We start from the raw sequence: 27,683 nt of genomic DNA, 5'->3' as shown, positions 1-27,683 counted from the left end.
GAATAAAGAGAAAACTTTGTTCTACATGTGCGTTTTTAAAAAACAGTGTGACTAAGTTTCAGTTCACAAACAGATCATGCATAGACTGTATGTTATAACCAAATAACAGGTAACCTCAATTATCATCATATGCAGTTTCTAAAGATTTATTTATTACATCAAAAATGTCACAAAATACACAACTATCTGTATTAATAAGATGATACTAACAGAGTCTGGAGCTCGGGGAGGGTTCAGTTACTTTCCTCAAAGCTGCCGCTGCTGCTGAGGGAGGAACAGAATCTCATGGTGCTCATGGGATCAGACACATACCCTGAGGATGAGAACAACAAGGATTTTTTTTTTTTTATGTGGTGGTTAAGAAGGACAAATAACAGTTCAAGGGCTGATGGGCCAATTCATTAGATACACCTTGCTAGAATTCTTCTTTTTTGCCATCAAAACTGTCTTAAGTCTTCAGGCCATAGATTCAACAAGCTGACTCAAGGAAACAGTTTCATACTTGTCTACCAACAATGTGACTCTCTCTGTTGTTATAGGCTCTTTGCTGCAATGTTAAATGGCCTGTATACACTACATTCAGTCATCCACACGTTCACACACTGGTGATGGCAGCTACATTGTAGCCACAGCTGACAGAGGCGAGGCTGCCGGACACTGGGGTGAAGTGTCTCGCCCAAGGACACAACGACCGAGACTGTCGGAGTCGGGGCTCGAACCGGCAACCTTCCGATTACAAGACGAACTGCCAACTCTTGAGTAACGATCGATATAAGCGGTTATCTGTGTTCCTGTTGCCTTCCTGTCACGCCATTCTCCTCTGACGCCTGGCAACAACACAGCATTTTACCCATAAAACTGCCTCTCACTGGGTATTTTCTGTTTTTTCCAGGTCATTCTCTATAAACCCTTGAGATGGTTGTGTGAGAAAATCCCAGTAAATCGGCAGCTTTGAAAATAATTAGGCAGTCTGGCACCAACAAACCATGTCACATTCAAAATCACTTCAGTCACATTTCTTCATCAATCTAGTGGTCGGTTTGAATTTTAGCAGGTCCGCTTTAACATGTGTACATGCCTAAATGTATTTGTTTGGTTGATTAGAGGTTTGCATTGCATCAGCAGGTGCACCTAATGCAGTGGCCAGTGACTGTATACCAAACCAGCCGCTTTAAAAACGGGTTAAAAATTGGGCCACATTCAAGTTCAGAATGATGACAAGCACTAACACAAAAGTTTTGAAATGCAAGAGATCTACTTAAAAAGTAATTTGTGCAATCATACAGTGTTACTGACTCTGTGTTATGCACACAAACCATTTCGATCAATGGGAGAGAACTGCATGCTCCTTCTTAGTTCCTCCAGTGAAAGCCCTCCAGATGCTCTGCGCCGCTCACTGAAATTAAAAAGAACATCCTCAGCATTTGTTCATTAATCTACTGGAAAACAACACTTTGGAATATATACTGCTGCATTTACAGGGAGAAAGACAGATGAGACGAAGGCAGCTCCAAGCAAAGAAACTCAATATGTAATGTCAGACTCAATAGCTGCCTACTTTCGCTTTCTCTGCAGGTGTGCTGCATACAAAATTCATGACAGGTATAAATGTGCAACCTCAGCTCATAATAAGGAGACATAATAATAGGAAAAGGTTATTTAGGTTAAGAAATTTGACTTCATTGCTCCGATTTCTGAAGTTTTTTACAATATATTTACGATCTGTGAAACATGAAACTAACTGTTAGAAAGAAATGTTAGAGAATTAAGATATTAAGCACAGTGGGCTTTGGCCAGCAGCAGAGGACCAAATGAGTGCGAGTGTGGTTACTGTGCAGTAAATTATTCCCACCTGTTTAAGGAGACGCTCGAGTCGTCTTACCTCTGGGTCCAGAAAGCATAGGCGCGAGTGTTGAGAGCATACTCGAGTTCAAAACGAGAGCGCAGGGCGGCCACGTGGCTCCGGCCGGGTCCTCCTCGCCCGAGCAGACAGTCAGACGAGGAGGAGGGAGAGAGGGAGCCGCTACTGTTACTGGAAGCTGGAGACATCAGCTGTGATACATAATAGAGAAAATGTAATTATTACAACATGCATGTCATGCACAGCAGAAGGCATTTAATTATATGTGGGAGATTATGTACCTCAACATTGCACAGGCATTCCTCCAGGCTGGAAACCACTTCAGAGAATTCAGGCCTGTCCTAAAATTTCAAAAGAAAAAAGAAACTATATTTATTTTAGCATTTTTATAAACACTCAGAAATGCATCAGGCCTATCCCCAAAAAGATGCACAGGTGTATTCTCTCCAAAACTGGCGTGTATATTCTGCTTATTTTAGTCCACCCACACACGAGGCAAAGGTGACCTGTGCTTTTAAAAGCAGCCCTCAGATCTCTCGCCTCGCTGTAAGAGAACAAACACTGCCACCCTGCAAAGCTGTTCAATTATACATCACATCCAGAGAGAGCGTCTGTCTGCATGTCAATGACTGAAGCCAAGACCAAAACAAATGTAGGATAACATTTAGGAAACACTTAAAGATATATAAAAATGGAATACACGTTTTTAAAAACCTTTTCCCTACATTATGTTTTCAAAAGGTTTTACAGCAATTTATTATTAACTTTAGGAAATTTAAAAAAAAATGTACATATGTATGTTTCAAAGGCAACAGTTTGCACTTTCAACAAGTTTAAATTACGCAGATGTCACGGCCGTTCATCTGGAAATCTACAGTACAGCATGTCCCAGTGTGAAAGCCACGTGAGAACCAGTGTACTGCACAGGTGAGGCACCAGGAGAGAAGCCTGCATGTAAGATCCTGTGGCAGCCTGCTCTTGTTAAATAAATGCTTCCATGACGTTGAAGTGGGACAAGCGGATCACAAAAGTAAACAGATAACTAGTTAGCAAACAGGAAGTCGATGTACCACTGAGAGGAAAATGTGCCCGCATGATCAGCCGTGTGATAACATTAAGGGGAAGAAAAGAAGAGGAATCCCAGCTAGTTATAAACACCACAGCACAGAGGGAGGATCATCAGTGTCCTGAGTACTCCTAGATGTGAACAGCGATGCAATAATCTGTCATCTGGGGATCAGCTTCTCTCATTCATTACTGCTGCTTGTGCACTGAAGGAGCAGCTGACTCAGCATCCTGTGACTCTCACAGCCTTATTATGTTTATATAGTAATGGCTGATATAATATGGATGACATCATAGTATTTTATATTTTAATACAATAAAGCTCTTAATAGTTGAGTATATCCTGACGAGCTGTAATTTAAGAACAAGTTGCAGGGCGATCGTGGCTGAAGAGTTGGGCGTTCGTCTTGTAATCGGAAGGTTGCCGGTTTGAGCCCTGCTCGGACAGTCTCAGTCATTGTGTCCTTGGGCGAGACACTTCACCTACCGCCTACTGGTGTTGGCCAGAGGGGCCGATGGCGCGATATAGCAGCCTCGCTTCTGTCAGTCTGCCCCAGGGCAGCTGTGGCTACAACTGCAGCTGCCTCCACCAGTGTGAGAGTGAATGAATAGTGGCATTGTAAAGCGCTTTGAGGGGTCCCGAAAAGCGCTATATAAATGCAATCCATTATTATTATTATTATTACCCGAGTAATTACTTCTCAGCACAATCAGGCCGTTTACCTCTGGGCAGGAGTTCCAGCCCCTCATCAGAAGTGCAGAGATGGGTTTGGGAATGGAGTAACCAATAGGAGGCCGGATGTGATGATAGGCCATGTCTGCTGCTGCAGCAGCTAAGGACAAAACAAATATCTTAAATTCAGCTGTAAAAAGTGTTATCTGAACTGCTTTTGTGATCTATTTTACTTTTCTTGTGGTGTTTAGTATTTGTTTGTAGTGCAAGTAGAATGTATGCATGCTTTGTTTACTGCTAATTATCAGACATTTCTGCACTGAGGTGATGAGCTAGCTCATGTCTTTGCGTTCACTGAATGTTTTCTTGAAAAGTCTGAAACTCTAAAATACCACGTGGACAGTCTTTTGGCTAATGTATGAATCGGGCACTAATTTTGCAATACGAGATGTCACTGATTTAACTTCTGTTTGAACTCATTTGATGAAAAATGACCAGGCTTCAGGTGAGCAAAGGGAATTTCTCCTGTCAGCAGCTCCCACAGACAGAGGGCGTAGCTGAACATGTCCGCCTTCACTGAGTAGCGAGTGCACTGGGTGAACACCTCAGGAGCCATCCAGCGCAGGTTCTGCCAAAACACATGTGGAGATAAAGGTTGTTGAAAGCTCAAGAGGTGAGGACGGACGTGTATTTTTAAAATTTGGTCTACTTTAATGGCAGCACACACGTATGCAAACAAAATGAAGCCCAATTAAAACCATAAACGCTGTGTCCCAGCAAGGGCAAGTAGATCATCATAACAGGCAGCTCCCCGGAGATGAAACACACTTAACACCAAACTGCAGGCCAAGCACTGTGCAGGATTGAGTCAGCACATTCATACAAATTCTGCATGAAGGCACTTTTCTATTTTAGCTGGCAGATAATTGATGGCAGTTGCCAGAGAAAGCACTCACTTGAAGTCCAACAAAACAACAGCTTATACTTTTTATCTTTAAATTTTGAAAGTCACTCAGTCTTTCATGGATGCTGCAGATGGTGTCAGAGGTATTTGGCTAAAGAGGGGAGAAAACTCATTCCATGAGAATTTGCGCCTGTCATCAAGTAAACGTGAAAGAGCAAACAGCACTGACCCCTGGCTGCTTGGTCATGTTGTCCTCTTCAACAGACTGTAGAAATCTGGATTCTGCAGAGAGAGGTAACGACATTTATAACATCACGCAATTTACAGGCTGAAAAATGAAAAGTAACAGCAGCACAAGTGTTCCTGGGTAAGTGAACCTAGAATTAGGTAAGTATTGAGCTACTCGTCATGACAGACCAAGTCAGGCTAAGTGTGCTGAACAGATCAAGAGCAGATTTTATTGTTAATAAACTTTTCTGATGGACTGGTTAAAAATGTATATGCTCGACTGGAGCTCTGGGCCATCAAACCTCGGTTCAGTGGATGGATCTGATCTGTTCGTAGGAACAGCAGAAAGTGTCAGCACTGACCAGCCTGGAACCAAATCTTTTATTGTTTGTAGGACTTTTTTTTATTTTTTATTTTGAGTTAAATGAGTGCTAGCCCTTCATTTTTTTCAAGGCTAAACTTACTAATTTTAACCACTGCTGCAAAATTAAAGCGTCATCAAGCCTCTGCTAGCTTTTTAGATGAGTTTTTAAAAATCCCTAATGCAGTCTCGCAAGACAACTTTTATCTAATACATTTTTTTAAGAAGGTTTGCTGAGTCTTCCAACACGGTTTCAAGAGTATGGAAGCAACACTGGGAGCCCATTAACCCAGCAGGAGGACCAGTATCTGCTTTGTGAAAAGAGAAACAGGAGGAGCACTCCCAGAGCCTAGAAAACAGCCTCAACCAGTTTCCCCATACGCATGTTTCTAATCAAACTGTTGGACATCGACTCCATTAGCATGAAACAACTTCCTTTAGTGGGATCTGTGCTGAACCCCATCACCGTGTAGCTCCACTGGTATTTTCCAGAAAATAACCCAACTGGCCGGTCCACCAATGGCGCCTATTCGCTTCAGAAATATGCAAGAGCAGCCTAGTGGAGGTCATGTTTGCGGAGCTCTGGCAGTTCCTTCTTGCACAAAGGAGTAGCTACCGGTCCTGCTGATGGGTCAATGCTAATTTTACGACCAGCTCTCCTCGTGTTTTTTGCGACTGAAAACCAAGTCGGGAAGGTAGACCTTTTAAATCAGCTTATGATTGGAAAAGTTCTTATAGCATTTACATTTATCACGTTACTGGAAGTTATTTTATTTGTTGCTAATAACATTTGGAACATTTTAGTTGGACAAATAGAAAAGAATAAAGAAAACATCATCTATGGCCTCACCTCCGAAATCAGCCACCACTGCGTGTCCATCCTCATATAGCAGAATATTGTGACTGGAAGGAAGACATGTATTATTTGCAGTGACAACAGTTATTCTCCAATTCCATTCCAGCACATACGTTTCCACTGTGGCACCTACCTGTTGAGGTCCCTGTGGATAATAGGCTGTGTGAGGTTGTGCAGGTACTCCATGCCCTTGGCCACATCAATGGCAATGATGAGCTTGGACTGCAGGTCGATAAGCCTGTCCATTGACACATCATTAAAGCAGCAACCACTTAGTACTAGATCAATGACCCCTGCCAATCACACACAGCTCTTTACACAGATCAATAGGACAGCCTATAAAGACATCACCTGGCCACACAGTTAGCAGAACACTTCATCTGGATCAATGATGATTCAGGCTGAGGGGAAGAGACTGGTGAGGGGACACTTCCGAGGATGATAATGGGACCCGAAATAGTCAACTGCGCCGTGCACACCCCTCAAAGTAACTACCTAAAGTAGTCTGACCTCTTTTTACAACCTGTTTATAAGGACGTATACCCTGATTATTACTTACTTCACTGCACCAGAGTTCTACTAAGTTATTTAGGATTCCTTTTTTTAATTTGGAAGTAGATTACTAGAAATAGATAGTAGAACGTATGTAGCATCTATAATGCTGAGTTTGTATGTAATGGCAAAGATGACTCGGTAATGGTGCATGAAGAAGGGGAGAGCTCTAACTGAACTGTTTGGGTTTGTGTGTGCATACTTTATATATTTATGTTGTTCTGGCACAAATCGATTTACTCAGTCAGAATGTTCGAAGTCTAGAGACAAAAAGTAAAGGCCCATATTGGGATTCTTAACTTATGCTATCCAGGTTAGAGTTAAGTAGTAGTGTATGGTTATGGTTTCAGATAAATTGCTAAGACATGATAATTCCCAAAATAACTCACAAAAACTTCCTCACCTCTTCTGCTCATGCAGCAGGGAGAACAATGAGCCTCCAGACACATACTGGGTAACGATGGCAAACTGACTGGGGTCGTCCAGACATGCTCCCACAAACTGGATGATACAGGGGTGATTGAGGCAACAGAGGATGGAAACCTCTCTGCAGAACATATCTACATCTGACTTTGAACAGTACGTGTTCGCTCGATAACTACAGAAGACATTAAAGATTCAAGGGTCAATTAGATCTTTCCACCTCCTAATAGATGAATCCAAAAGCATATCGTCAGCTGTGTGAATAAATACCGCTTTATGGCGACAATTTTATTTCTACATTTGCCTTTGTAGACTCTTCCGAAGGAGCCTGTGTGGGACACACATAATGATATCAGATCTGTAAGCACATTAGATGGGGGGGAGAAAACAACAGGAAATAGACTCACCCGATCCAATAATTTCATTAAACTCCAGCTCAGACAGCTGTAGGTGGAAGTGAGATGGAAGACTGGCCCTGAGCACAAGAACTTCTGCTTTCTCTGAAAGGAAAATTTAAATAATCATTAACCCTACAAGGCACAATGTTGCTTATGTTAAATGCCTGCACATGTTCCTGTTGAACCTGCAATAGACACACTTTATTTTGATGTGTTATTTTAAAAGCATGGCAAAGGTTTAAATCAAATAACATTCTTATAATGGTCACAGGATAGATGGCACATATAGCATGTATAGCAATTAAAATACATTTAAATCAGTTAATTTTGGCTTGAGTAAAACATTTGACACCTTTATATCATTCCCTGAAATGTAGCTTTCCAATTTCAAACGTTGATATTGACACAGTTTCAAGCTGTGTTTTATCAAATTCATATCAATTTATTATGCTGGAGACGCATCTGTAGTTTACACCACCCCCAATTTCACAGCAAAAGACACCAAGTGTTATTATCAGCAGCTAAACCCCTTCGTTTGGCAGCAGACGTGGCGTGCACTGCCTCGTGAGCTGTCAGCGATGTTGGAAATCAGCTGTGCTTCACTCCACCTCAGTACCTTTAGTCATGCTTTTGATCTTTCCTAGAGGAGACGGAACAGAGACGTAGGAGCCATCTGGAAGAGATGCATGTTCAGACACATTAACAGGAGATTATGTGGGGATTTTAATCCAGATAATATATTTCAAGTGGTGACTAACCCCCTCCTGGCTGAGAGTACTCATTGCAAGGAGAGTCATCTGGACGTTTGTAGTGTTTTAATAAGGTGACTATGGCATCGTGACCTGGAAAAAATAGTAAGTGAGCAGCAACATTTATTTCAGCTTTCCAAGCTTGCCGAGCTCATAATAGTCTAAGCAGACCTTTTTCATAAGCCCACATGAGGCATGTCTGTTCGTCTTTCTCTCCACTGGACCTGCTGGGGTCGCAGGCGACAAGGTTCATGTCTGCACCACTGTCCAGCAAGAATTGTACCAGGCGGATATGGCCATGGAAACAGGCACTGTGCAGAGCTAAACAACACCACAGGACACACAGATAATAATGAAACTCAGTGCACTGTAAGAAGTTAATAAATCAATTAGTAAACGACTCTCACCTGTGTGTCCGTCTCTGCCCTGATAGTTGATGCTCATGGCATTCTGGCTCAACAAGAATTTGACCATCTCCAGATCTTTCCCGTAGGTGCATGCACTGTGACATGAGATATGAATTTAACATCACCTCAGAGCAATACGTTAGCTGTGAAATGTGTTTTTGCACACTATAAATAAAGCTAAATATACCTGTGAAGTGCTGTTTCACTGAATATATTCTCCTTTGAAAGACTGTCTGTACCAGAGTACTGTATTAACTCCTTCACAGCTGTGAATTTGCCATTGTAGCAGGCCCTGATGAAACATAGCATTCATTGCAATTCATGTCATGTACCAAAAACTCAGAGAAGACCTCTAACACTGCAGATGATTTACAAGTGCAACGGCGTATCCCCGTAGATGTTCACAGAGTGAGGCTGTACATCAAAGCTGCCCTGCAGAAGAAAGCGGACAACTTCATGGTGACCAAAACGAGCACAGAAGTGGAGGGGGACGTGATCTTCATTGTCTTGGGCATTCACTGGTGGGGAGAATACAAATGTTAGAGGAAATTCAAATTTAGAATTCAAGTAGCTTCTCTGTGGCTTCTGAAGAAGGAAAAAGCTTAAATGCTTTTGTATCAATATATCAACCATCAGGTTTCTCTTACAGACCATCAACCCATGTCAGTTTTGATCAGAGCCCTCTCAAGGTCTCGGGTCCTACCGTTAGTTTTGCTTCCCTCACTCAGCAGCAGTTTGACAATACCAAGAAAGCCCTTGGCAGCAGCCAGATGCAGCGGGCGATCACCCACCTCACCACTTGCATTCACATCTGCCCCAAACTTCAGCAGCAGCTTCGTCACCTGCAAAACAGGAGAGGACCAGAAGAAGCCCAGAGTACAAATACAGGTGTTTACAAAGATGCTGTCCCCACATGAAGTTTAACATGAGGAGTTTACCTGCTCGTGGCCATTGTAGGAAGCAATGTGCAGTGGGGTGAAAAAGACAGCATCCTGAACGTTAACATAGGCTCCGTGCTGTAGAAGTATGTCTGCAGCCTGGAGGTGGAAATAGCCACAGGTCAAGGTACGAAATCAACACGGTCCATAACGGCTGATGATTTTCTCTCACCTCATGATGCCCGGCCAGTGTGGCAACATGAAGGGCTGTGAGAGCACCGTATCCCAACTGCTGCACATCTGACCCACCATGGAGAAGCGCAGTCACCAGCTCAGCATTATCCTGCAGCATGCAAATAAAACAGTAATACTGCATTTCCACAGATCCTGCAGGGTTCAATATAAGCATATGTCATTTTTAATCTGCAGTATTATCACAATTAATAACTAAAAGCATGAAGCTATGTCCATAGTACCTTTGTGTGCACTTGCACTCCACCATGTGGTAAAAATTTAGAAAGCTATCAACCAGATAACATATAGCATAACAAAAGCAAGACATGGACACATGAAGTTTACGTTACTGCCCTTTACTTCTCTGCACCTTGTAAGCAGCCAGGTGGAGAGCAGTGAATCCATTCCTGGTCAGTCTTGAAGGACGCAGGCCTTTGAGTATCAGGGTGCGCATATGGGCCTTGTTCCCTGGACACAAATATGTCACATTATGCACCAGCGAAATATCTGAATTCAACAAAACATTATATTTACTGGAAATGAAATAACAGGGTGGACTGGAATGAAAAACTAGAGAAACCACAGTTCTAGCCTTTAGTTGCATTATTATCGTTTATATTTAACCTTTATGTACAGTGATGTGATAAAGTATTTAACCCCATCTTCATTTCTTAGTTCTCTGCATATATATTTCAGATCATTAAACTTAAATTTAATATTAGACACAGTTAACTCAAGTGAATACAAATTCAAATACAATTTCACTTGCCACACCCAGACTGGATTACTGCCAGATCCGCTGAATCAGGAAATCACTTAAATAGTTGGAAAAACCTCTGAAAAAGCAGCACAGTGACCCCAGCACAGCTATGATCTAAAGAAAGGGCTACAAAGTCATTTCTAAGGCTTTGGGATTGCAGCAAACCACAGCGAGAGCCATTATCCACAAATGAAGAATATTCAACAATAGGAGACTGGGCAAAAATGCCATCGACGGGAAAGTTCCAAGGAGAAAACCACTGCTGACCAAATGAACACAGAAGCTCGTCTCATATCCCAATATTTTGTGGACTGACCAGACAAAAGCAAGACTTTGGAAGGTTTGAGTCTCCTTACGTGTGCTGTATAACTAACACAGCATACCAACAGTCAAGCATGGTGGTGGTAGTGTTATAGTCTGGCGTTGCTTTCCTGCTTCAGGACCTGGACGACTTGATGTAATTGATGGAACCATGAATGCTCTACCATAAAATCCCAAAGGAGAATATCCAGCCCGGAAGCTCAGTTGCACCTGGGTTATGCCGTAGATTAATAATCTGAAACACACCAGCAAACCCACCTCTGAAAGGTTTAGAAGCGGTCTAGTCAAAGGCTGGACAGACTGAGATGCTTTGGCATAACCTCAAACAGGCTGTTCATGCTTAAACTTCATGCTTGGGGTGGCTGTGGTCAGGTGGTCGAGCAGATCAGCTGCTGATCGGAAGGTTGGTCGTTCGATTCTTGGCTTCCCCAGTCTTGGGCAAGATACTAACCCCAAGTTGCTCTCCGATGCGTTCATCGGAGTATGAATGTAGTTTAGTTTCCACTTGTGTTTAGAAGTGCTTGTATGAGTGGGTGTGAATGGGTGAATGAGGCATGTTGTATACAGCGCTTTGAGTACTCCGGGAGAGTAGAAAAGCGCTGTATAAGAATCAGTCCATTTACCATTTAAACCCTCCAGTGTGATTCAATTAAATCAATTCTGGAAAGACGAGTGGGCTAAAATTCCTCCACACTGTTGTGAAAGACTCAATGGCAGTTATAACAAACACTTGATTGCAGTTCTGTAAAAAACAGTTACTAGACTTAGGGGCAGTTACTTCTTCATGTAGAGCCAGGCAGGTTTTGGTGGCTTCTTTTTCCACTTTATAAATGGCCTCTTTGCTTAGGCTGCTGCCCCCGCGACCCGGCCTCGGATAAAGCGGATGAAGATGGATGGATGGATGGAAATGGAATCTTGTTATTGTTATTGTGCTTTTTATGTACTCAGGTAATCTGTGTCTAATATTTATTTTTGTTTGATGATCACTCCCAACCAGTCACGGCAGATATCGACCCCTCCCTGAGCCTGGTTCTGTTGGAGGGTTCTCCATGTTAAAAAGGAGATTCCCCATCTCACTGCAGCCACGTGCTCATAGTGGGTCATCTGATGTTGGAATTATCTCTCTCTTAGTGCAGGGTCTTTATCTTACAGTATAAAGTGACTTAAGGCGACTCTTTGGTGCAATATAAATAAAACTGAATTGAATTAAATCTGAAACTTGTGTGACAAGTATGCAAAAAAATAAGAAATCAGGAAGGAGGCAAATACTTTTTCACAGCACTGTACGTTCATTTCATTTCTGTTTAGTTCTGTGCTGCTTACACCACAAACAATAATGTCCGTCAGGCTACAGTAATCCTTCCCTCCACCATCACATTTTGTTGAGGAGTTATTAATAGGCTCTAGTAGTCATGCATACCTCCACACACGCAGCAGAGATGCAGCAGCGACAGCCCCTTCTCTGTTCGGTAGCTCACATTCACCTTCTGAAAAGCTTCATCGGAGCTGAGCCACAGAAAAATCAACATCACCTGCTTGTGAACGATATAAAACCACTGACAGAGAATTATTCAAACTAGGTGGAATTCCAACAGAGGAACAGTGCACGTCAGCTTAAATGTAGTTCCTATAGTGACTCATACAGATTGGATCGCTCACAGAAATATAAAGAGTTTGTCACCTGAAAGCGAGCTTAAGATCCACCAGCTCGCTGTCTTTCAGCTGGAAGTCGTCTTCCAACTTCTCAATGATCACAGAGTATGACTCGCCAACTTTCTTCTTCCATTCATCTTTATAACACCATCATCAAGGTGGAACATTAATAACAATGTAATATTTTATCTTACATTTCTAATTATCTAGGCATATATTCAACAATCTACCGAGTATACACATAGCCTTTTGCAGCTTCAGTGTCTGTAAACTGTAACTTATCCTCTTGGGCGTCCCTCCTTCAAATGCAAACCTCATTATCAGTCATGTGTATACATGTGGGAAAAAAAGTCATTACCTGTACATGTCTGAGATGGTCTTGATTTGTAATTTCCCATTGAGGGGGTCCTTCTCGTTTTATCTGTGCTGTATAGTTTGGTGAACTAGAGTAAGACGGGAACACAATCTCTCCCTCGGCCACAATTGCACAGGTCCACATCAAAAGGGGATCATAGCCATGAGCTAAAAATAAACACTACTGAGTGGAATGCCTAACAACTATGACAACTGATCTCTCTCCCCTCTGTGTGTATATATGTACAGTATAAAACAAAGCAGGTGATTGGTGTCCTACAGTGTCCCACTGTCCCGTGGCTCACGAATCTGAACATGACTTAAATGATTGAAATAATTTTTGGGGGAGTTGCATTTTTATATATTTCTGTAGCTCCTCTTCACTGATGGAGGAAAAACTGAGTAAATAGAAGCAATGCTGCTGGACTCTGCAGTCTGTGAAAAAAAAAAACTCAAATAAAGAAGAAAATCCAATATCTCCAGTGATGTATAAGTATGCAGATTTCTCACTTTAAAAAAAGAGAAAAAAAATACTATTATGGGTCTACAATAAAACAATAAACTTCATAAAAAATATACAAAAGTATTATAACTATTTAATATTAAGGTGGACTATAATTTTGCTTTGTTTTGTCACCTTTCTATATTATTAAAAATATACACTAACCAGCCACTATATTAAATCAACTGCTCATTAATACAAACATCTAAAGCAAAAACATGGCAGCAACTCTACGTCCACACGTACCCGGGTATTTTTGAAAACGCAGATTTTGCACTTGTGGTCCACACCTAAACGGCGTTTTCGGTGACTGAAAAGGGAGATTTTTAAAAAACTCCTGCCAGGGTGGATATTTTTGAAAACACCGTTTTTGCGTTTACTGTGGACCAGAAAAACGGAGAAAACCAGCGTCAAAGGTGTGCGCATTTTTTGACGTCACACTGTGCGTCAGGTTATTGTTTCGGTGAAATGAATTTCTACCATTACTGTTACTCTCTGCAGTATTTAAATGCTTACATATACACACAGTTACTGCCCCTCCACACATAGGATTCAGTTCTGCTTCTATGCGCCATCTTTGTTTACTCTTTCCACCCAGACTGACTTCTGATTGGCCAACATTTCTACACGGATAGGATTATAGCGCCACCTGCTGCTTTGGCATGTTCCTAGCAGCGTTTTCCTTCGTTTTTGGCTTTTACGTGTGGACGGGATTTTTTTTAAAAACGAAAACGGAAAATCTCCGTTTTCAAAAATACCCGTGTACTGTGTGGACGTAGCCTTAGCCATAAAGACATGGTGAAGACAACCTGCTGAAGTTCAAACTGAGAATCAAAATGGGGAAGAAAGGTGATTTAAGTACTGGAAGGTGGCATGGTTGTTGGTGCCAGTCAAGCAGGTCTGAGTATTTCAGAAACAGCTGATTAGCTGGGATTTTCCCACACAACCATCTCTGTGATTAACAGAGAATGGTCTGAATGAGAAACAGTAAGCTGCAGTTCTCTGGGTGAAAATGCCTCTTTGATGCCAGAGGTCAAAAGAGAATAATCAGACACCTTTGAACTGAGAGAAAAGCAACAGCACTCTTTCAGGTTTGTTTTTGTCCTTTATTTCACATTTGTCTCATTTTAATCAAGTTTTACAGAAGGCTGAAGTTCGCCTTTGGTTTTACTGTCCTGATCGTGTCCTTCTAACCCTTTTCCTCATAAAGACAACCCTCCCTGTACCTCTAATGAACAGTTTTGACACCTGGTTATATATCAATAAAGATGTGGTTTGACGACCATTAGAAGACATTCTGTCTTTTTCCCAAGGGTAGATGCATGGGTAGAGATGACCTTCATGAACTTCTGATGCAAACACGGTTATTTTGTTCTATAGGCCTGAAATATGACAGAAATTGTTCAGTTCAGAAAAGAGCTTCAAGGATCGTTCCTGGTAGGCTCGCAAGGGGTAAAAGTTCAGGTGATATTGGTATTGTCCAGAGGGGGGAAGGAAAAAAAAGTAAAGTTTTACCAAATTAAATTGGATGGACCCCTCCCTATGTTTATAAAAAGCTTGTATTGCAGATTGTTTAAAAAAAAAAAAACAACAAAAACAAAACAATTAACCATTGAATCATCACCCAAACTCATACAGACATAATTAAACTTTACATATGAACTAAATATGCATAAACATCGTCATTTTAGCTGCTCAATCTCCCCTTTATGATGTCATTATATAGTCCCTTCCTGAGCTCCAACATCTCCTCCAGGTTCTTAGATTGTAAACACTCCTGCATCGACATTAGCTTTGTGTCTTTGGGTAGGGGGCTTGTAGAAGCACTCTGGATGGCCTGCAGCATGTTGAGAGATGTTAAGAAAGAGCTTTGCTGGTCAGAGCAAACTGGAAACAAACACGCGTTCCACAAATTACAGTTGGATGCATCACCAGAGAACCTCAGGACTTCCTTCTCCATCCCCCACATGGACAGACACTTTTCCAGGGTGAACCCAAAAAACTTTAGCTCTTCCATATATGCAGGAGTGCCCACAGTGTACTTGAGATTGTCATTAATCCCAAAGAAGACAGTAACAAAGCTGGTTTGGTCGTGGTGGTTCACACAAAGGGAGTGCATGAAGGCTTCATCGGGCACTGACAGGCCTGGACTGACCCAGCAGCTGCTGATGATGGAGCCTTTACCCACAGACACTCCTGCTCCCAGTCTGGAGTACTCCACCACTGATCCAGCACCCACAGAGCAACTCGCATTGAGGACACTGTACATAATGCAGCAGCCAGAGGAGCCCTCAGGGTTTTCATTCACGGGCACACTGAAGGCAGACGACAGGAGACCCAGCTCGTCCCTCAGAGCTGTGTGCTCAGTGAGGTGAAAGAGGTATTCTGAGGTGGTTCCAATGTGATAAAACTTGGAGTTGTTGAGAAGAATGACATTCAGAGGAGTCCCTTTCAGAAGGTGGAAGATCCTCTGGCGGATTTCCACCAGACTGCTCTCCTCTTTGGTGACATTAGCAGTGTTGTTGGTGTATTCTATTGTGGCCTTAGAGCCCAGTGCTTGAAGAAAGTCCCCGTATGCATCTATCTCACAGCTCAATGGCCCCAACTCTGTCAGCACATTAAGAAGAGACTTTGCAGTATCAAAGTCCACATAATAGGTACTGTCTGTGTAGACAAACTCAGAATCAGTAAACAATCCACTCTGCTGCTTACACACAGCTCCACTTCCTCGCATCTTATCAATGCTTGGCTTGTGCAGGAAGTGCAGGCAGGAAGCATTCTCCATTTCTGAGTACGAAGATTTTTCTTGTGGATCCAACACAAAAACGCCGTGGGTGGTTCCTACTGAGAGCAGGGAGGGGTGGGCTAAAGCTGTAAAGCCAGGTTTATCAAACTTAACACTCTCCTCCTCTGCTATACTGTAGAGCTCTATGTCATCTGCACAGGTCACTAAAACACCAGGCTTCATTTGTGATGGGAAATCCACATACATGGCTAGTTTGAGCTCCAGCATCTGAAAGATGGGGTCACCCAAAGGCACAGCCATGAAGATCTTTCCCAGAGCGCTGGCACTGGGCAAACGCTGACTGAACCCCCCTGGAAGAAGGAGGCGATTTAAAGGTGAGAATTAATTAAATAAACACTTTCATTTGAAGGCCCTAACTTCAAACTCATATAATCACAAATATGGGTGGAAATGCATAACAGATATTTTATTAGGTGACTTGGTAATATTGCCATTCTGTGTTTTGGATTTTGTGTAGAAGTGAAATATGCTGACAGTTACTGCAGCTCATACTGGAGTAAACAAGTAGAACCCTACTGAAAATGTAAAGTGAGAAGCCAAAAGAAGACAAAGAAGAAGAAGAAGAAGAAGGAGGAGGAGGAGGAGGAGATCATTTTTCACATTTAAGAATGAAAAATAAGAAATACCTGCATGAATCAGGATTACTCTCAGTCTGCCCAGAGACTTTCCATAAATGTCATTTAGTTGCTGCAGTGCGTACAGAGTGGAGCCCCCATTCCCTTGAAAAGACAAGGAGTAATAATAACAACAATAATAATAATAACTAAAGCTGCAAGCAGTAATAAGAGGGCCCTTGTACTCTAGCGCACGTCCAAGCATCCTGAGCCTTCTGAACGCTTAAGCCCACTAGGTCGTGATGCAGATCAGCGGTCCCCAATCCCTGGGCCATGGACCGGTACCGGTCCGTGAGTCGTTTGGCACCGGGCCGCGAGAGTTGAGGCTCGGGTGCGAAATTTATGGTTTTCAGGGTTTTTATCGTTATTTTGTGTGTTATGAATAAATCTCTTTTTTTTTTCCACTGGTTTTATTTTGTTGCATTTATCAGCACTTTAAAGGCTGGTCCGTGAAAATATTGTAGGACATAAACTGGTCCGTGGCACAAAAATGGTTGGGGACCGCTGATGTAGAATACCCACTAACTATATGTCACGCTAACATCATGCGCTGAGCCACCAATTAAAATTTCTGGTACATGGGATGATGATTGTCACCTACTGCTGATTTCCAGGTGCCACTGGGAGGCCCCATAAGTGTGACCCAATATTGGCACATATTTGTCTCCAGACTGTCCTGCACCTGCCCCGAGTTAACAATCCAAGATGGCGGCAGTGAACGTAAACAGTTGTAAAACTGTAAAATGTTTAATCTGTACAGTCACTGATGTGTATATGTGACATGCTATTTATAAGGCTCTATCCATGCAGTAAAAAAGGTGATGCATTTCGTTAACTACTACTACTGATGATGATGATGATGATGATGATGATGATGATAAGGTAGTACTAGCTCACCTATTTTCGGTCCAGGAGGATCTGAGAAGACTTTGTAGTGAACTCCAACAGGAAGCTCTTTTCTGTCAACTTTCTCGCTGATTTGCAGCTCATACGCTTTTCTCTGACTCCCGTCCACAGCAGTCACAACCACTACATCCCAAAACTCACCAGGCTGCACCTCTCGACCTTCAGGTAAACAGGAAAAAAAAACATTCACAGCTACTTTGACTAAACTTCAAGGCACATTGAGTCAGATCATTGACATTTAATCTCACCACGCAGAGAGTTAAACTTTCTGAGTTTTTTTCTTGTAGCAGTTTGAAGCCTCCTTGTACAGTCGTGGCTCATACTTTCGTTTCTGATACAAATTAAATATAGAAACTAGAATGAAGTATTTCTCATATATATTCCACAACGGAATGACAGTCTCTTACTTCCGGGTTTGGTCACATGGCTCGTTGCGCTATCCAATGGGAGGAAGAAGTCGGAGCCCTCGAGTAAGTGTAACAGAGTCATAAATCACATTGTTATAATTACACAAAATGTGTTCTAAACCCCCAAACTGCTCCTTTTATACCTGAATTTTAGGACCTCCAAGCCTGTAGTTGTGTTCATTATCAGTTAGAGCCCCTCCTCATTCTTTTCTTCTTCTTCTTTGGTGCAATACTATAAATACAGTGTACCCCTTCTGCCTCTCCCCTTTTTCTACAATTCCCCTGTGGGAGAGGTGGGTGTCATTTCTTTCCAACACCTTGAAACACACATAATTCATATTTAGCCACCCTGATGTTTATGATTGCGATGTTAGTTCAATTATTGTCATTATTAAGCCTGTTTTTGTAAGATGTTATAAGTGTGTAGTATGTGTGTATCGTAAATGTGTTTTAGGCGCCATAAATGATAGCATGAATATGTATTCCTTGCTAGCTTGGGAGCTGTGGTGGGTTGAGCTAACCCTCTTCCCCACTGTTTGTATTTGGTCTAGGAGCTGGAGTGGGCAAATTATTTACTTGGAGGTCTTTCTTTCTTTTACCTTTTTTATCAGGTATGTCGGATTTGATGTTGTTGTTTTTGTTTTATCTTATGTCAAATATGTTACGTGTAAATGCATATTTTATGTTTAATGTAAAAATAAATGCCAGCCCCTTTTTCTACAATTCCCCTGTGGGAGAGGAGCTGGAGTGGGCAAATTATTTACTTGGAGGTCTTTCTTTCTTTTACCTTTTTTTATCAGACACAACGCAGAATCACACCGGTTACACTTGGTGCCGCTGACCCGTCACATCGCAATCCGCGATCCACCCCTCCTCCTTCTGCTGCCGCTGTTTTCCCGCCTCCTCTCTGCAGCTGTGTCCCAGAATCCTGTGCCCTGCGCTTTGACTCACAGGTTTTTAGAACGAACATGTGATCGATGCCCTGCAATTTGGCTTGCAGGCATCTCTGTCACGTGTGAACGTAAAGGGCAAATACGTAGGTGATCATTTCTGTCACTGTTTCATATTGTTGCTTCAAATTATACAGGCGCGGATCGTAATTTATTTATTTTTTCTATTGATATTGGCTTTTACAGCCTGTTTTACTTGAGAGGAGGAAACAACATTTTATTTTATTTTCTATGGTGTTTTGGTTCCTTGATGTTTTTTTTTTCTTCTCCCCACATTTCATTGTTTTGTGAAGTTTTGCATAATTGTGTGTGGGGGTTAGGCTCGTTTTTTTTTGCTGTTAAACAGTGATATCTCACTTGGGCCAACATGTTAAGTGAGGAAACTATGGATAGCGCTTTGCCTGATCTGTTCTCTGTGGGGAGTAATATGAGCTTTGGTTTGGGGAGGGGTCATCAGATTGCTCCAAGGTATTTTGGGAGGGGTAGGCCAGTAGTCCCGGGTATTGGTGCCCGCAATGTAGACCAGTCAGTGATGCACTCACCATTAACGCCAGCAGCTAGCTCCACATCAGCTGCTTGCGAACGCCAAACACACACCCAGGCTGTCACTAGTGACATGTTGAGCAGCTTGATCACTGACTTAGCAAAGCAAATTGGGGAAAATATCACATCCTCTCTTAACTCTATGCACCAGCCAGCCCCCACCCAGCCACAGTCTCCCCAGAATGTGCCCTCGAGCTGCAATGACCAGTCCCAGCTGAAGGTTGTTGTTCAGTCAGACACCAAAGCTCCACCATACTTCAAGGGTGACAGCACAGATCTATTTCCCATCAGTGAATGGGAGGACATGATGAGATGTTATCTGAACAGAATCAGCTGTGACACAGATGAAGAAATGTTTGCCATATTAATGTCTAGACTGACTGGCAAAGCCAGAGATGTGGTCAAGGTGTCACTTCGTTGCCGCCCTGAGTTGAATCGGAATGATCCTATTACTGCTGTGTTTGACATACTGAGGTCTAACTTCAGCGACTTGACATATTCCAGCCTGCCCATGAAAGATTTCTACAGTACTGTGCCACGTCCAGGTGAGAACGCCATGGATTACTGGATCCGGTTGAACAAGTCTATTGACGCTGCTGATGAGTGTCTCCGCAGGCGCGGCAAGCTGGTAGAGGACCCCAGTAGTGAGGTTGTTTCGATGTTCATTAATCACTGTCCTGACCACAGTCTTGCGTTGTCTTTTCAACTGAAGGCCCCTGAGGAGTGGACTGCAGCTGAGGTTCAGAGCCGTCTGGACAACTATGTGAGGAAAATGAGACAGTCTAGTGTTTTGTCTCATAATACAGCATGTCTGTCCATCCCACATCAGAGCCCTGTTGCTGTTAACAGCCAGCCCCACTCCAGCGGTGCTCAAGCAGTCCCAGTAACACATGAGCCAGCCTCGTATCCTATGCCCTCTGTTCCCTCTGCAGCCACATGTCAGCCTCTCTCTTCTGATGGCATGGTAAGTGTGCAGCAGCCCTCTACTTGTCCTCCTTTGACTCCTCATGTCATGCCCCCATCTTTGCCAGTTTCCGGCCCTCCTCCAGCTGAGCCAGGTGTTCAACAGATGGTAGCACTGTTTGACAAGGTTCTGTCCATGTGCACTGCATCACTAGACACTGGTCCCAGGTGCCCACAACCCACAGGTCATTCCCATGGGCACCGCAGTGCTCACCGTGCTTCGTGCAGAGTGTGTGGCTCACATGAACACACAACCCATGTGCATTGTAGGCTGTACAAGCTATGCCACAGCTGCTTTGACCCTGGACACATGAGGCGTGAATGCCCACAGCTGCGCCAGAAACCAAGCATTTCAGTCCCTCCTTCCACCAATGCTGCTTTAAACTAGCCAGCCCATGTAACGAGAGGGGTAGCATGGGCAGTGTTGATGAAACCCTCACAAATGTAACAGACCCAGAAGCCATATATGTTAACTGCTGTAGTAGCCTCTCTGATGAGAAGACTGTTATTCTGGGTTCACAAAGAGTTGGCAGGGCTAGTGAGTTGTTTTACACTCCAGTGTCGGTCAGTGGCCGGTGTTCCCTGACAGGCATGCTTGATTCAGGAAGTATGTCATGCACACTAAGTGAAGAGGCTGATAGCAAGCTAAGAGCCGCTGGTGTTGCTCTGATTCCGCAGCATGCCCCTGAAAATGTGGTGCTGGTTGGTTGCGGTGGCCTTCTCACACAACCGAAATGCATCTATGATTTGGACATTGAAGTATATGGGACTAAGTTTCTTGTACCAACATTTGTGGTTCCTGGGCAAAAAGATGAGCTCATCGTGGGGAGCAATGTGATCCGGCCCATCATTCAGAAGATGAAGGCTGATACAAAGTATTGGGAGCTTATTAACGCCAATTACACTGGCACTGATTGTGAAGACTTCCTGCAGTTGCTGAGCTGTATCTCACGGTGGTCTGCTCCTGTGTTGCCAGATAAAGTAGGTACAGTCAGGTTGCGGAAGAGTGTCACTCTCCTGCCACAAAAAGAATATGTAGTTTGGGGAAAGCTGCCACCTTCTGCCCTTGTGTCTCCAGGAAGTACTGTCGTTGTGGAACCCACGTCAGCCCGTTCCACTCCAAAGAACATAATGGTGGGGCGCATTATAACACCCATGTGGGGAGATCGTTGGGTCCCTATGAAAGTCCTTAACCCAACAGAGAGCCCTGTGACACTTCGTCGCAATGCTAAGATTGCGGATGTCTTTCCTTGTATTGCTGTGGAGGACCTGCCCATCACTCAAGGTCTCTGCGAGACTCTGACTGACCAGCATACCAGTTTCCCCCCCTCATCAGACTCTGTGCCTGACTCTGCACAGCTACTCAAAGACGCTGGGTTGGCTGATATTGACATTGAGGGCTGTGAAGTGTCAGATGGGTGGAAGAGGAAATTGGTGGAGCTTGTGTTGACTTACCAAGATGTGTTCTCTAGAGACAAACTGGACTGTGGTGAGGTGAAAGACTTTGTCCATCGTATCCACCTCACTGACGACCGCCCTTTCAGGCTTCCCTATCGCAGAGTACCCCCGGCTCACTATCATAAGTTGCGAGAGGTGCTGTCAGACATGGAGATGAAAGGCATCATCAGTAAGTCCACCAGCGAATACGCCTCGCCACTGGTAATGGTTTGGAAGAAGTCAGGTGACTTGAGGATATGCACTGACTTCCGCTGGCTCAATGCCAAAACCATTAAGGATGCTCACCCACTGCCCCATCAGGCTGACTGTCTTGCTGCCCTTGGTGGGAATGCTTTCTTCAGCACCATGGACCTCACATCCGGGTTCTACAACGTTCCTCTCCATGAGTCTGACAGACGGTACACGGCTTTCACTACACCTCTTGGCCTGTATGAGTACAACAGACTTCCCCAGGGTCTATGCAACAGCCCAGCATCTTTCATGCGGATGATGCTCAGCATCTTTGGTGACTTGAACTTTTCCAGCCTCCTGTGTTATCTTGATGACCTGCTGGTGTTTGCGCCTTCAGAAGAGGAGGCCCTAAAACGTCTTGAGATTGTTTTCTCTCGCCTGAGGACCAGCAATCTGAAGCTGGCGCAGAAAAAATGTCACTTTCTCAGACGCTCTGTGAGGTTTTTGGGTCATGTCGTGGATGCTGGTGGTGTCTCGGTTGATCAGGATAAAGTGAGGGTTATCGCCAGTTTTCAGAAGACTGACCTTATGGATGGTGACGGTTGCACCCCTTCTCAGAGGAAAGTGAGATCCTTCCTTGGCATGGTGATGTTTTACCAGCATTTCATTCCAGGGTGCTCTCGTATTGCGAAGCCACTCTTTGCTCTAACTGCCGGTCAGAAGAGGACTAAAGGCTGCCATGGGAGTCGGAAACCTGGAACCTTTTCGCAAGCTCACCCCTCAAGACTGGACTCCTGCTTGCGAGAAGGCATTTGAGGGACTCAAAGGTGCACTCCTCAGCTGTGCGGTGCTGGCACATCCTGATTTTGAGAGGCCATTCATCCTTTCAACTGACGCTTCCATGGATGGGCTGGGTGCTGTCTTATCCCAGGTGCCAGCTGGTGAGGAGAGAGCAAGACCTATAGCCTTTGCTAGTAAGTCTCTCAGCCGCAGTCAGGCCAAATACCCAGCACACCGGCTTGAATTTTTGGCTCTGAAGTGGGCTGTGTGCGATAAGTTCAGCCACTGGCTCAAAGGTCATCGGTTCACTGTCTGGACTGATAACAATCCTCTCACATACATTCTGACTAAGCCAAAGCTGGATGCCTGTGAACAGCGTTGGGTCTCTAAGCTTGCACCATACTGCTTTGAGATCAAGTATGTTCCTGGAAAGCTGAACATCGTGGCGGACACCCTGAGCAGGGAACCGTTTGTGAGGCCTTTGGCCCAGCGCCTCCTGTCGGAGCCCTACTTTGAGCTGCTAGAGCAAGTCAGTGATGTGAAAGATGCCAGTGTCCAAGATGCCTTCCGTTTGACCTGTCAACCTCAATCGATACGCAGTGCTCCACCCTCTGCTGTGCTTGATGTGTCTCTGTCAACTGATGACGTGTCTTCTCTCATGTCTTCCCTCTGTGAGTGGGAGTCTGCTTCTCGCCAGCGTGCAACATCCCTTGCTGGTCACCTAACCTCCATTAGTCCACCTGACTGTGATGTTACTCATGCGCTGTCCCGTGCTGATCTCCTGTCTCATCAAACAGGGGATCCTGTGATCTCCAGAGTAGCCCGCTATGTTGAGCGTAAGTGCAGACCTTCCAGACGTGAGCGCTGTCATGAGAACCAACATACGTTGCGGCTCCTGAAACAATGGGATAAGCTCACATTCCTCGATGGTGTCCTCTACAGAGTTGTGAGGGACCCACTGACCAAACACAAGAGATTCCAGTTTGTGGTACCTGACTCCCTAAAACAAGTGGTGCTGTCTGGCATACACGACAATGCTGGTCATCAAGGTCAACCTCGCACACTCTCCTTGGCTCGTCAGCGTTTCTTCTGGTATGATATGGAGAAGGATGTGCGCGATCATGTGAGAAATTGCCGCAGGTGTGTTCTCAGCAAGACCCCAGAGCCAGCAGCTAGGGCCCCGTTGGAAAGCATTAAGACCTGTGCTCCACTGGAACTTGTGTGCATTGACTTCTGGTCGGCTGAGGACAGCAACAACAAGTCTGTGGATGTCCTTGTGATTACTGACCACTTCACAAAATTAGCACATGCATTCTAATGCCAGGATCAGACAGCTAAGAGAGTTGCTAAAAAGCCCTGGGATGGATTCTTCTGTGTGTATGGCTTCCCTCAGCGCATTCACTCTGACCAGGGAGCTAGTTTTGAGAGTGAGCTGCTCGCAGAGCTTCTGGTTTTGGGTGGCGTTGCCAAATCTCACACTTCACCATACCACCCCATGGGTAATGGTACCACGGAGAGATTTAATCGCACCCTTGGAAACATGTTACGGTCCCTCCCCCCCAGATGTAAGCAGAAATGGCCGCAGATGATACAGTCCATGACATTTGTGTATAACTGTACGGCACACGAGACCACCGGCTTTGCGCCATTTTACCTGATGTTTGGGAGGGTGCCAAGGTTGCCAGTTGACCTCATGTTTCGGGATGTCCTTCATGATGACACCATTTGTGACTATGATACCTATGTCAAGTCACTGATGGATGACCTGCGCTCTGCCATGCTCCGAGCCCAGGAACACAGCACAATGGAGCAGAGACACCAGTCTGCCCAGTACAACAGAAAGGTGAAGGGTCTGCCTCTTTCACTAGGGGACCAGGTGTTGTTGGCAAACAAGGGAGTCAGAGGAAAAAGGAAGCTCTCTGACAAATGGGAACCTGTTGTGTACACGGTAGTTGACTTGGATCCTGCTCTTCACATCTGCCGTATCAGAGACAAAGAAGGTCATGAGCGTGTGGTGCATCGCAACCTGCTCCTTCAAGTTAACTTTTTGCCCTTGGACACAACACTGAATGACGATGCTGCACATCCTGCTGTGAGCGTTGTCAGTGGCCCCGCTGAGTCTGACCTGGATGGGTCTGTGACATCTTTTGGGGGCACAGGAGCTGTACCTCCTGCCACCCGTACTGTGGATTCCGTCTCCAGCATTGGCGAGTGTGATGACCGCATACTATCATGGATCCATCAGCAATCCGCCGCTGACCCGGTCGAAGATGGCGTTCATGAGACCCCTCCCACAATGGGTGTTCCTGATCTTGGTGGGCTGGCTGGTGATGGAGCCTCCCCAGGCTCCCCTGCTGCTTTCTCGTCCCACACTTTTCATTCTCTTGAACCCAAAAATGTGGACGTGGATCAAGGACTTACCACACGTTTTGGTAGAATCATTAAACCAGTTCGTCGCTTGATTGAATCAATGGCTCAACTTGAAACACTCCTTGGTGTTGAACCTGTTCAAGCAGCGGTTATTGATGTGTGAATTTGTTTATTTCTGTATGTTTTTCATTGCTATTGTTTTTGGAAAAGAATAATACAAGCACAGAGTTCATTGTATTTTGTCAGTCTGTGCAGTCTGATAGTGATGCCCATAGATATTATGGCCTGTTTTGTGTGGTGTAAATGGCACCTCATTTTGTCTATAGTGTGTCCTGGGATCTTGCTAGGTGCCGAGCGGGTCTCAGGTCTCTTATCCTCCTTGGAGGAAGCTATGTTGCTGATCTAATTCATTGTATATGTGATGTGAATTTGTTTGAGGCCACTGTATCTGTTATTGTGGGTTTATACTCTTTTTTTTTGTTGTACTCTTTAGGATTTTGTGTAATTCTTGGGGGGTGAATGTAACAGAGTCATAAATCACATTGTTATAATTACACAAAATGTGTTCTAAACCCCCAAACTGCTCCTTTTATACCTGAATTTTAGGACCTCCAAGCCTGTAGTTGTGTTCATTATCAGTTAGAGCCCCTCCTCATTCTTTTCTTCTTCTTCTTTGGTGCAATACTATAAATACAGTGTACCCCTTCTGCCTCTCCCCTTTTTCTACAATTCCCCTGTGGGAGAGGTGGGTGTCATTTCTTTCCAGCACCTTGAAACACACATAATTCATATTTAGCCACCCTGATGTTTATGATTGCAATGTTAGTTCAGTTATTGTCATTATTAAGCCTGTTTTTGTAAGATGTTATAAGTGTGTAGTATGTGTGTATCGTAAATGTGTTTTAGGCGCCATAAATGATAGCATGAATATGTATTCCTTGCTAGCTTGGGAGCTGTGGTGGGTTGAGCTAACCCTCTTCCCCACTGTTTGTATTTGGTCTAGGAGCTGGAGTGGGCAAATTATTTACTTGGAGGTCTTTCTTTCTTTTACCTTTTTTATCAGGTATGTCGGATTTGATGTTGTTGTTTTTGTTTTATCTTATGTCAAATATGTTACGTGTAAATGCATATTTTATGTTTAATGTCAAAATAAATGCCACCCCTTTTTCTACAATTCCCCTGTGGGAGAGGAGCTGGAGTGGGCAAATTATTTACTTGGAGGTCTTTCTTTCTTTTACCTTTTTTATCAGACACAACGCAGAATCACACCGGTTACATAAGTACAGTAAATCCATTCAACGAGCGTGTGTTTTAGTTCATTGTTGTCATCATTACGCCTGTCTTTACTAGATGCTGTGAATATGTGGTACTCGAGTGCCGCGTATGTGTATAGGCACTGCTAATGCTAGCGTGAACAGATACGTCTTGTTAGCTTGGAAGTTGTAGTGGTTTATGCTAATTCTCGTCCCAACTGTTTACATTTGGTTGTAAGAGCTGGAGCGGGAGAGTTATTTACTTTCTTTTTACCTTTCACTGTCAGACTCAACGCAGGAACACACCGGTTACATTAAGTTGTTTTCAGTTGTTTCTACTCACTCAAAATCACAACAGTACCAGGATCGATACTAAGCACCTATTTCTGGCCTGAGTGATAGCCTGCTGCCCTGAACACTGACCCTACAAGCTGCATTCCTGCTGAGTTGCTTTAACATTAAACAAATGGAGTCCTGTATCTCCAAGATAACATAAGTGTAAATTTAGACTGGTTGCCAAAAAAGGTCTTGACATTGTGCTAAAGGACCGATTATCATGGTCTCTTAAAAGATAAACAAAGATTACTGCTACATATTACTCTACAAAATTATAGATTAATTAATAGCAAAAATAATTATAATAAAAAGGAACATATACTATGGATATATCTGTATTTATAATCGTAACAGCAACTCCTCGGTGATCTGAGGAGATGCTTTGGTTGAATACTGTGCACTCAGGAAACTTCACATCCTTCATCCAGAAACGCTGACATGAGATCCAACATGTTGTTACGCCAGTCTGTAGGAGAAGAGATTCATCCAGAGGATGCATGCTTGCTCCAAGTGATGTGTGAGGAGCTGATGGAGACATAAAGGCTCCGGATACAGGTTAGAGCTATGCTGCATTTCTACTGTTACACAGCAACAATGCTGGTATCTCCCCAATCTGAAACAAGGACATCAAATGTCAAGTTTCAGTGCCCTGCAGAGCAGATAGTTTTGAGCTGTAATAAGATAATAATCCAGGAATCTTTGCATCATTTGTTTTACTGAAATTCAGTCTTGTTTGAGTCTGCTACAGTTCAAATTTGCTGAAATTCTACAGTTCAGACTACACCCTTTTATATGCAGATTGTCTTTTTTTATCCTTGTGTTCAACCCTTTATTTAGCATGAGCATAACTGAATGATTGTGCCTCAAGCAAAATACCTGGAAAACAGCATAACCGACTCCTGCCAGATCAGATTTTTGTTCACAGACGCCTTTTTATTCTACTTTGC

The 27,683-nt window shown here is 43.7% G+C and overlaps 2 protein-coding genes across 3 annotated transcripts; both read right to left on the bottom strand.

Moving 5' to 3' along the window:
* Positions 1-130: 130 nt before the first annotated feature.
* On the bottom strand, positions 131-13,449 carry tnni3k (TNNI3 interacting kinase). The gene is made up of 25 exons (XM_040052930.1): positions 12,682-13,449; positions 12,352-12,460; positions 12,091-12,176; positions 9,960-10,057; positions 9,588-9,698; positions 9,416-9,514; positions 9,181-9,319; positions 8,851-8,995; positions 8,665-8,769; positions 8,478-8,572; positions 8,242-8,391; positions 8,080-8,163; positions 7,938-7,994; positions 7,331-7,423; positions 7,194-7,251; positions 6,904-7,098; positions 6,082-6,186; positions 5,943-5,995; positions 4,733-4,785; positions 4,095-4,227; positions 3,650-3,759; positions 2,143-2,202; positions 1,883-2,052; positions 1,317-1,396; positions 131-313 (listed from the first exon to the last, which is right to left on the bottom strand). Exons 1-25 carry the CDS (start codon positions 12,719-12,721, stop codon positions 234-236), a joined length of 2,508 nt encoding a protein of 835 aa, XP_039908864.1. The 5' UTR covers positions 12,722-13,449; the 3' UTR covers positions 131-233.
* Positions 13,450-14,193: 744 nt separating this feature from the next.
* fpgt (fucose-1-phosphate guanylyltransferase) lies at positions 14,194-18,083 on the bottom strand. Of its 2 annotated transcripts, none has more exons than XM_040052931.1 (4): positions 17,913-18,083; positions 17,497-17,664; positions 16,612-16,704; positions 14,194-16,275 (listed from the first exon to the last, which is right to left on the bottom strand). In XM_040052931.1, the coding sequence occupies exons 1-4, from the start codon at positions 17,992-17,994 to the stop codon at positions 14,867-14,869; spliced, it is 1,752 nt and encodes a 583-aa protein (XP_039908865.1). In that variant the 5' UTR covers positions 17,995-18,083; the 3' UTR covers positions 14,194-14,866. The 2 variants fall into 2 exon arrangements, with proteins under 2 accessions (XP_039908865.1, XP_039908866.1); XM_040052932.1 differs by lacking the exon at positions 17,913-18,083 and adding an exon at positions 17,754-17,906 and having other exon boundaries at positions 14,198-16,275.
* Between the last annotated feature and the right edge of the window lie 9,600 nt (positions 18,084-27,683).

This window comes from Simochromis diagramma, unplaced genomic scaffold (genome assembly GCF_900408965.1).
Source record: "Simochromis diagramma unplaced genomic scaffold, fSimDia1.1 OVJJ01000419.1, whole genome shotgun sequence".
In the NCBI taxonomy this organism is placed as follows: Eukaryota; Metazoa; Chordata; class Actinopteri; order Cichliformes; family Cichlidae; genus Simochromis; species Simochromis diagramma.
The sequence above is the reverse complement of the archived record's forward strand: the minus strand, read 5'-3'. Positions and strand labels throughout refer to the sequence as shown.

Coding starts and splice junctions, on each gene's coding strand:
- fpgt (XM_040052931.1), bottom strand. CDS start 17,994: ATGACTCTGTTACACTTACTCGAGGGCTCCGACTTCTTCCTCCCATTG. Junction 17,665..17,912: donor CCATGTGACCAAACCCGGAA/GTAAGAGACTGT, acceptor GTTTACCTGAAG/GTCGAGAGGTGCAGCCTGGT. Junction 16,705..17,496: donor TCCTCCTGGACCGAAAATAG/GTGAGCTAGTAC, acceptor TGTCTTTTCAAG/GGAATGGGGGCTCCACTCTG.
- tnni3k (XM_040052930.1), bottom strand. CDS start 12,721: ATGGGAAATTACAAATCAAGACCATCTCAGACATGTACAG. Junction 9,320..9,415: donor CCTACAATGGCCACGAGCAG/GTAAACTCCTCA, acceptor CCTGTTTTGCAG/GTGACGAAGCTGCTGCTGAA. Junction 3,760..4,094: donor CTTTGCTCACCTGAAGCCTG/GTCATTTTTCAT, acceptor TTTTGTCCTTAG/CTGCTGCAGCAGCAGACATG.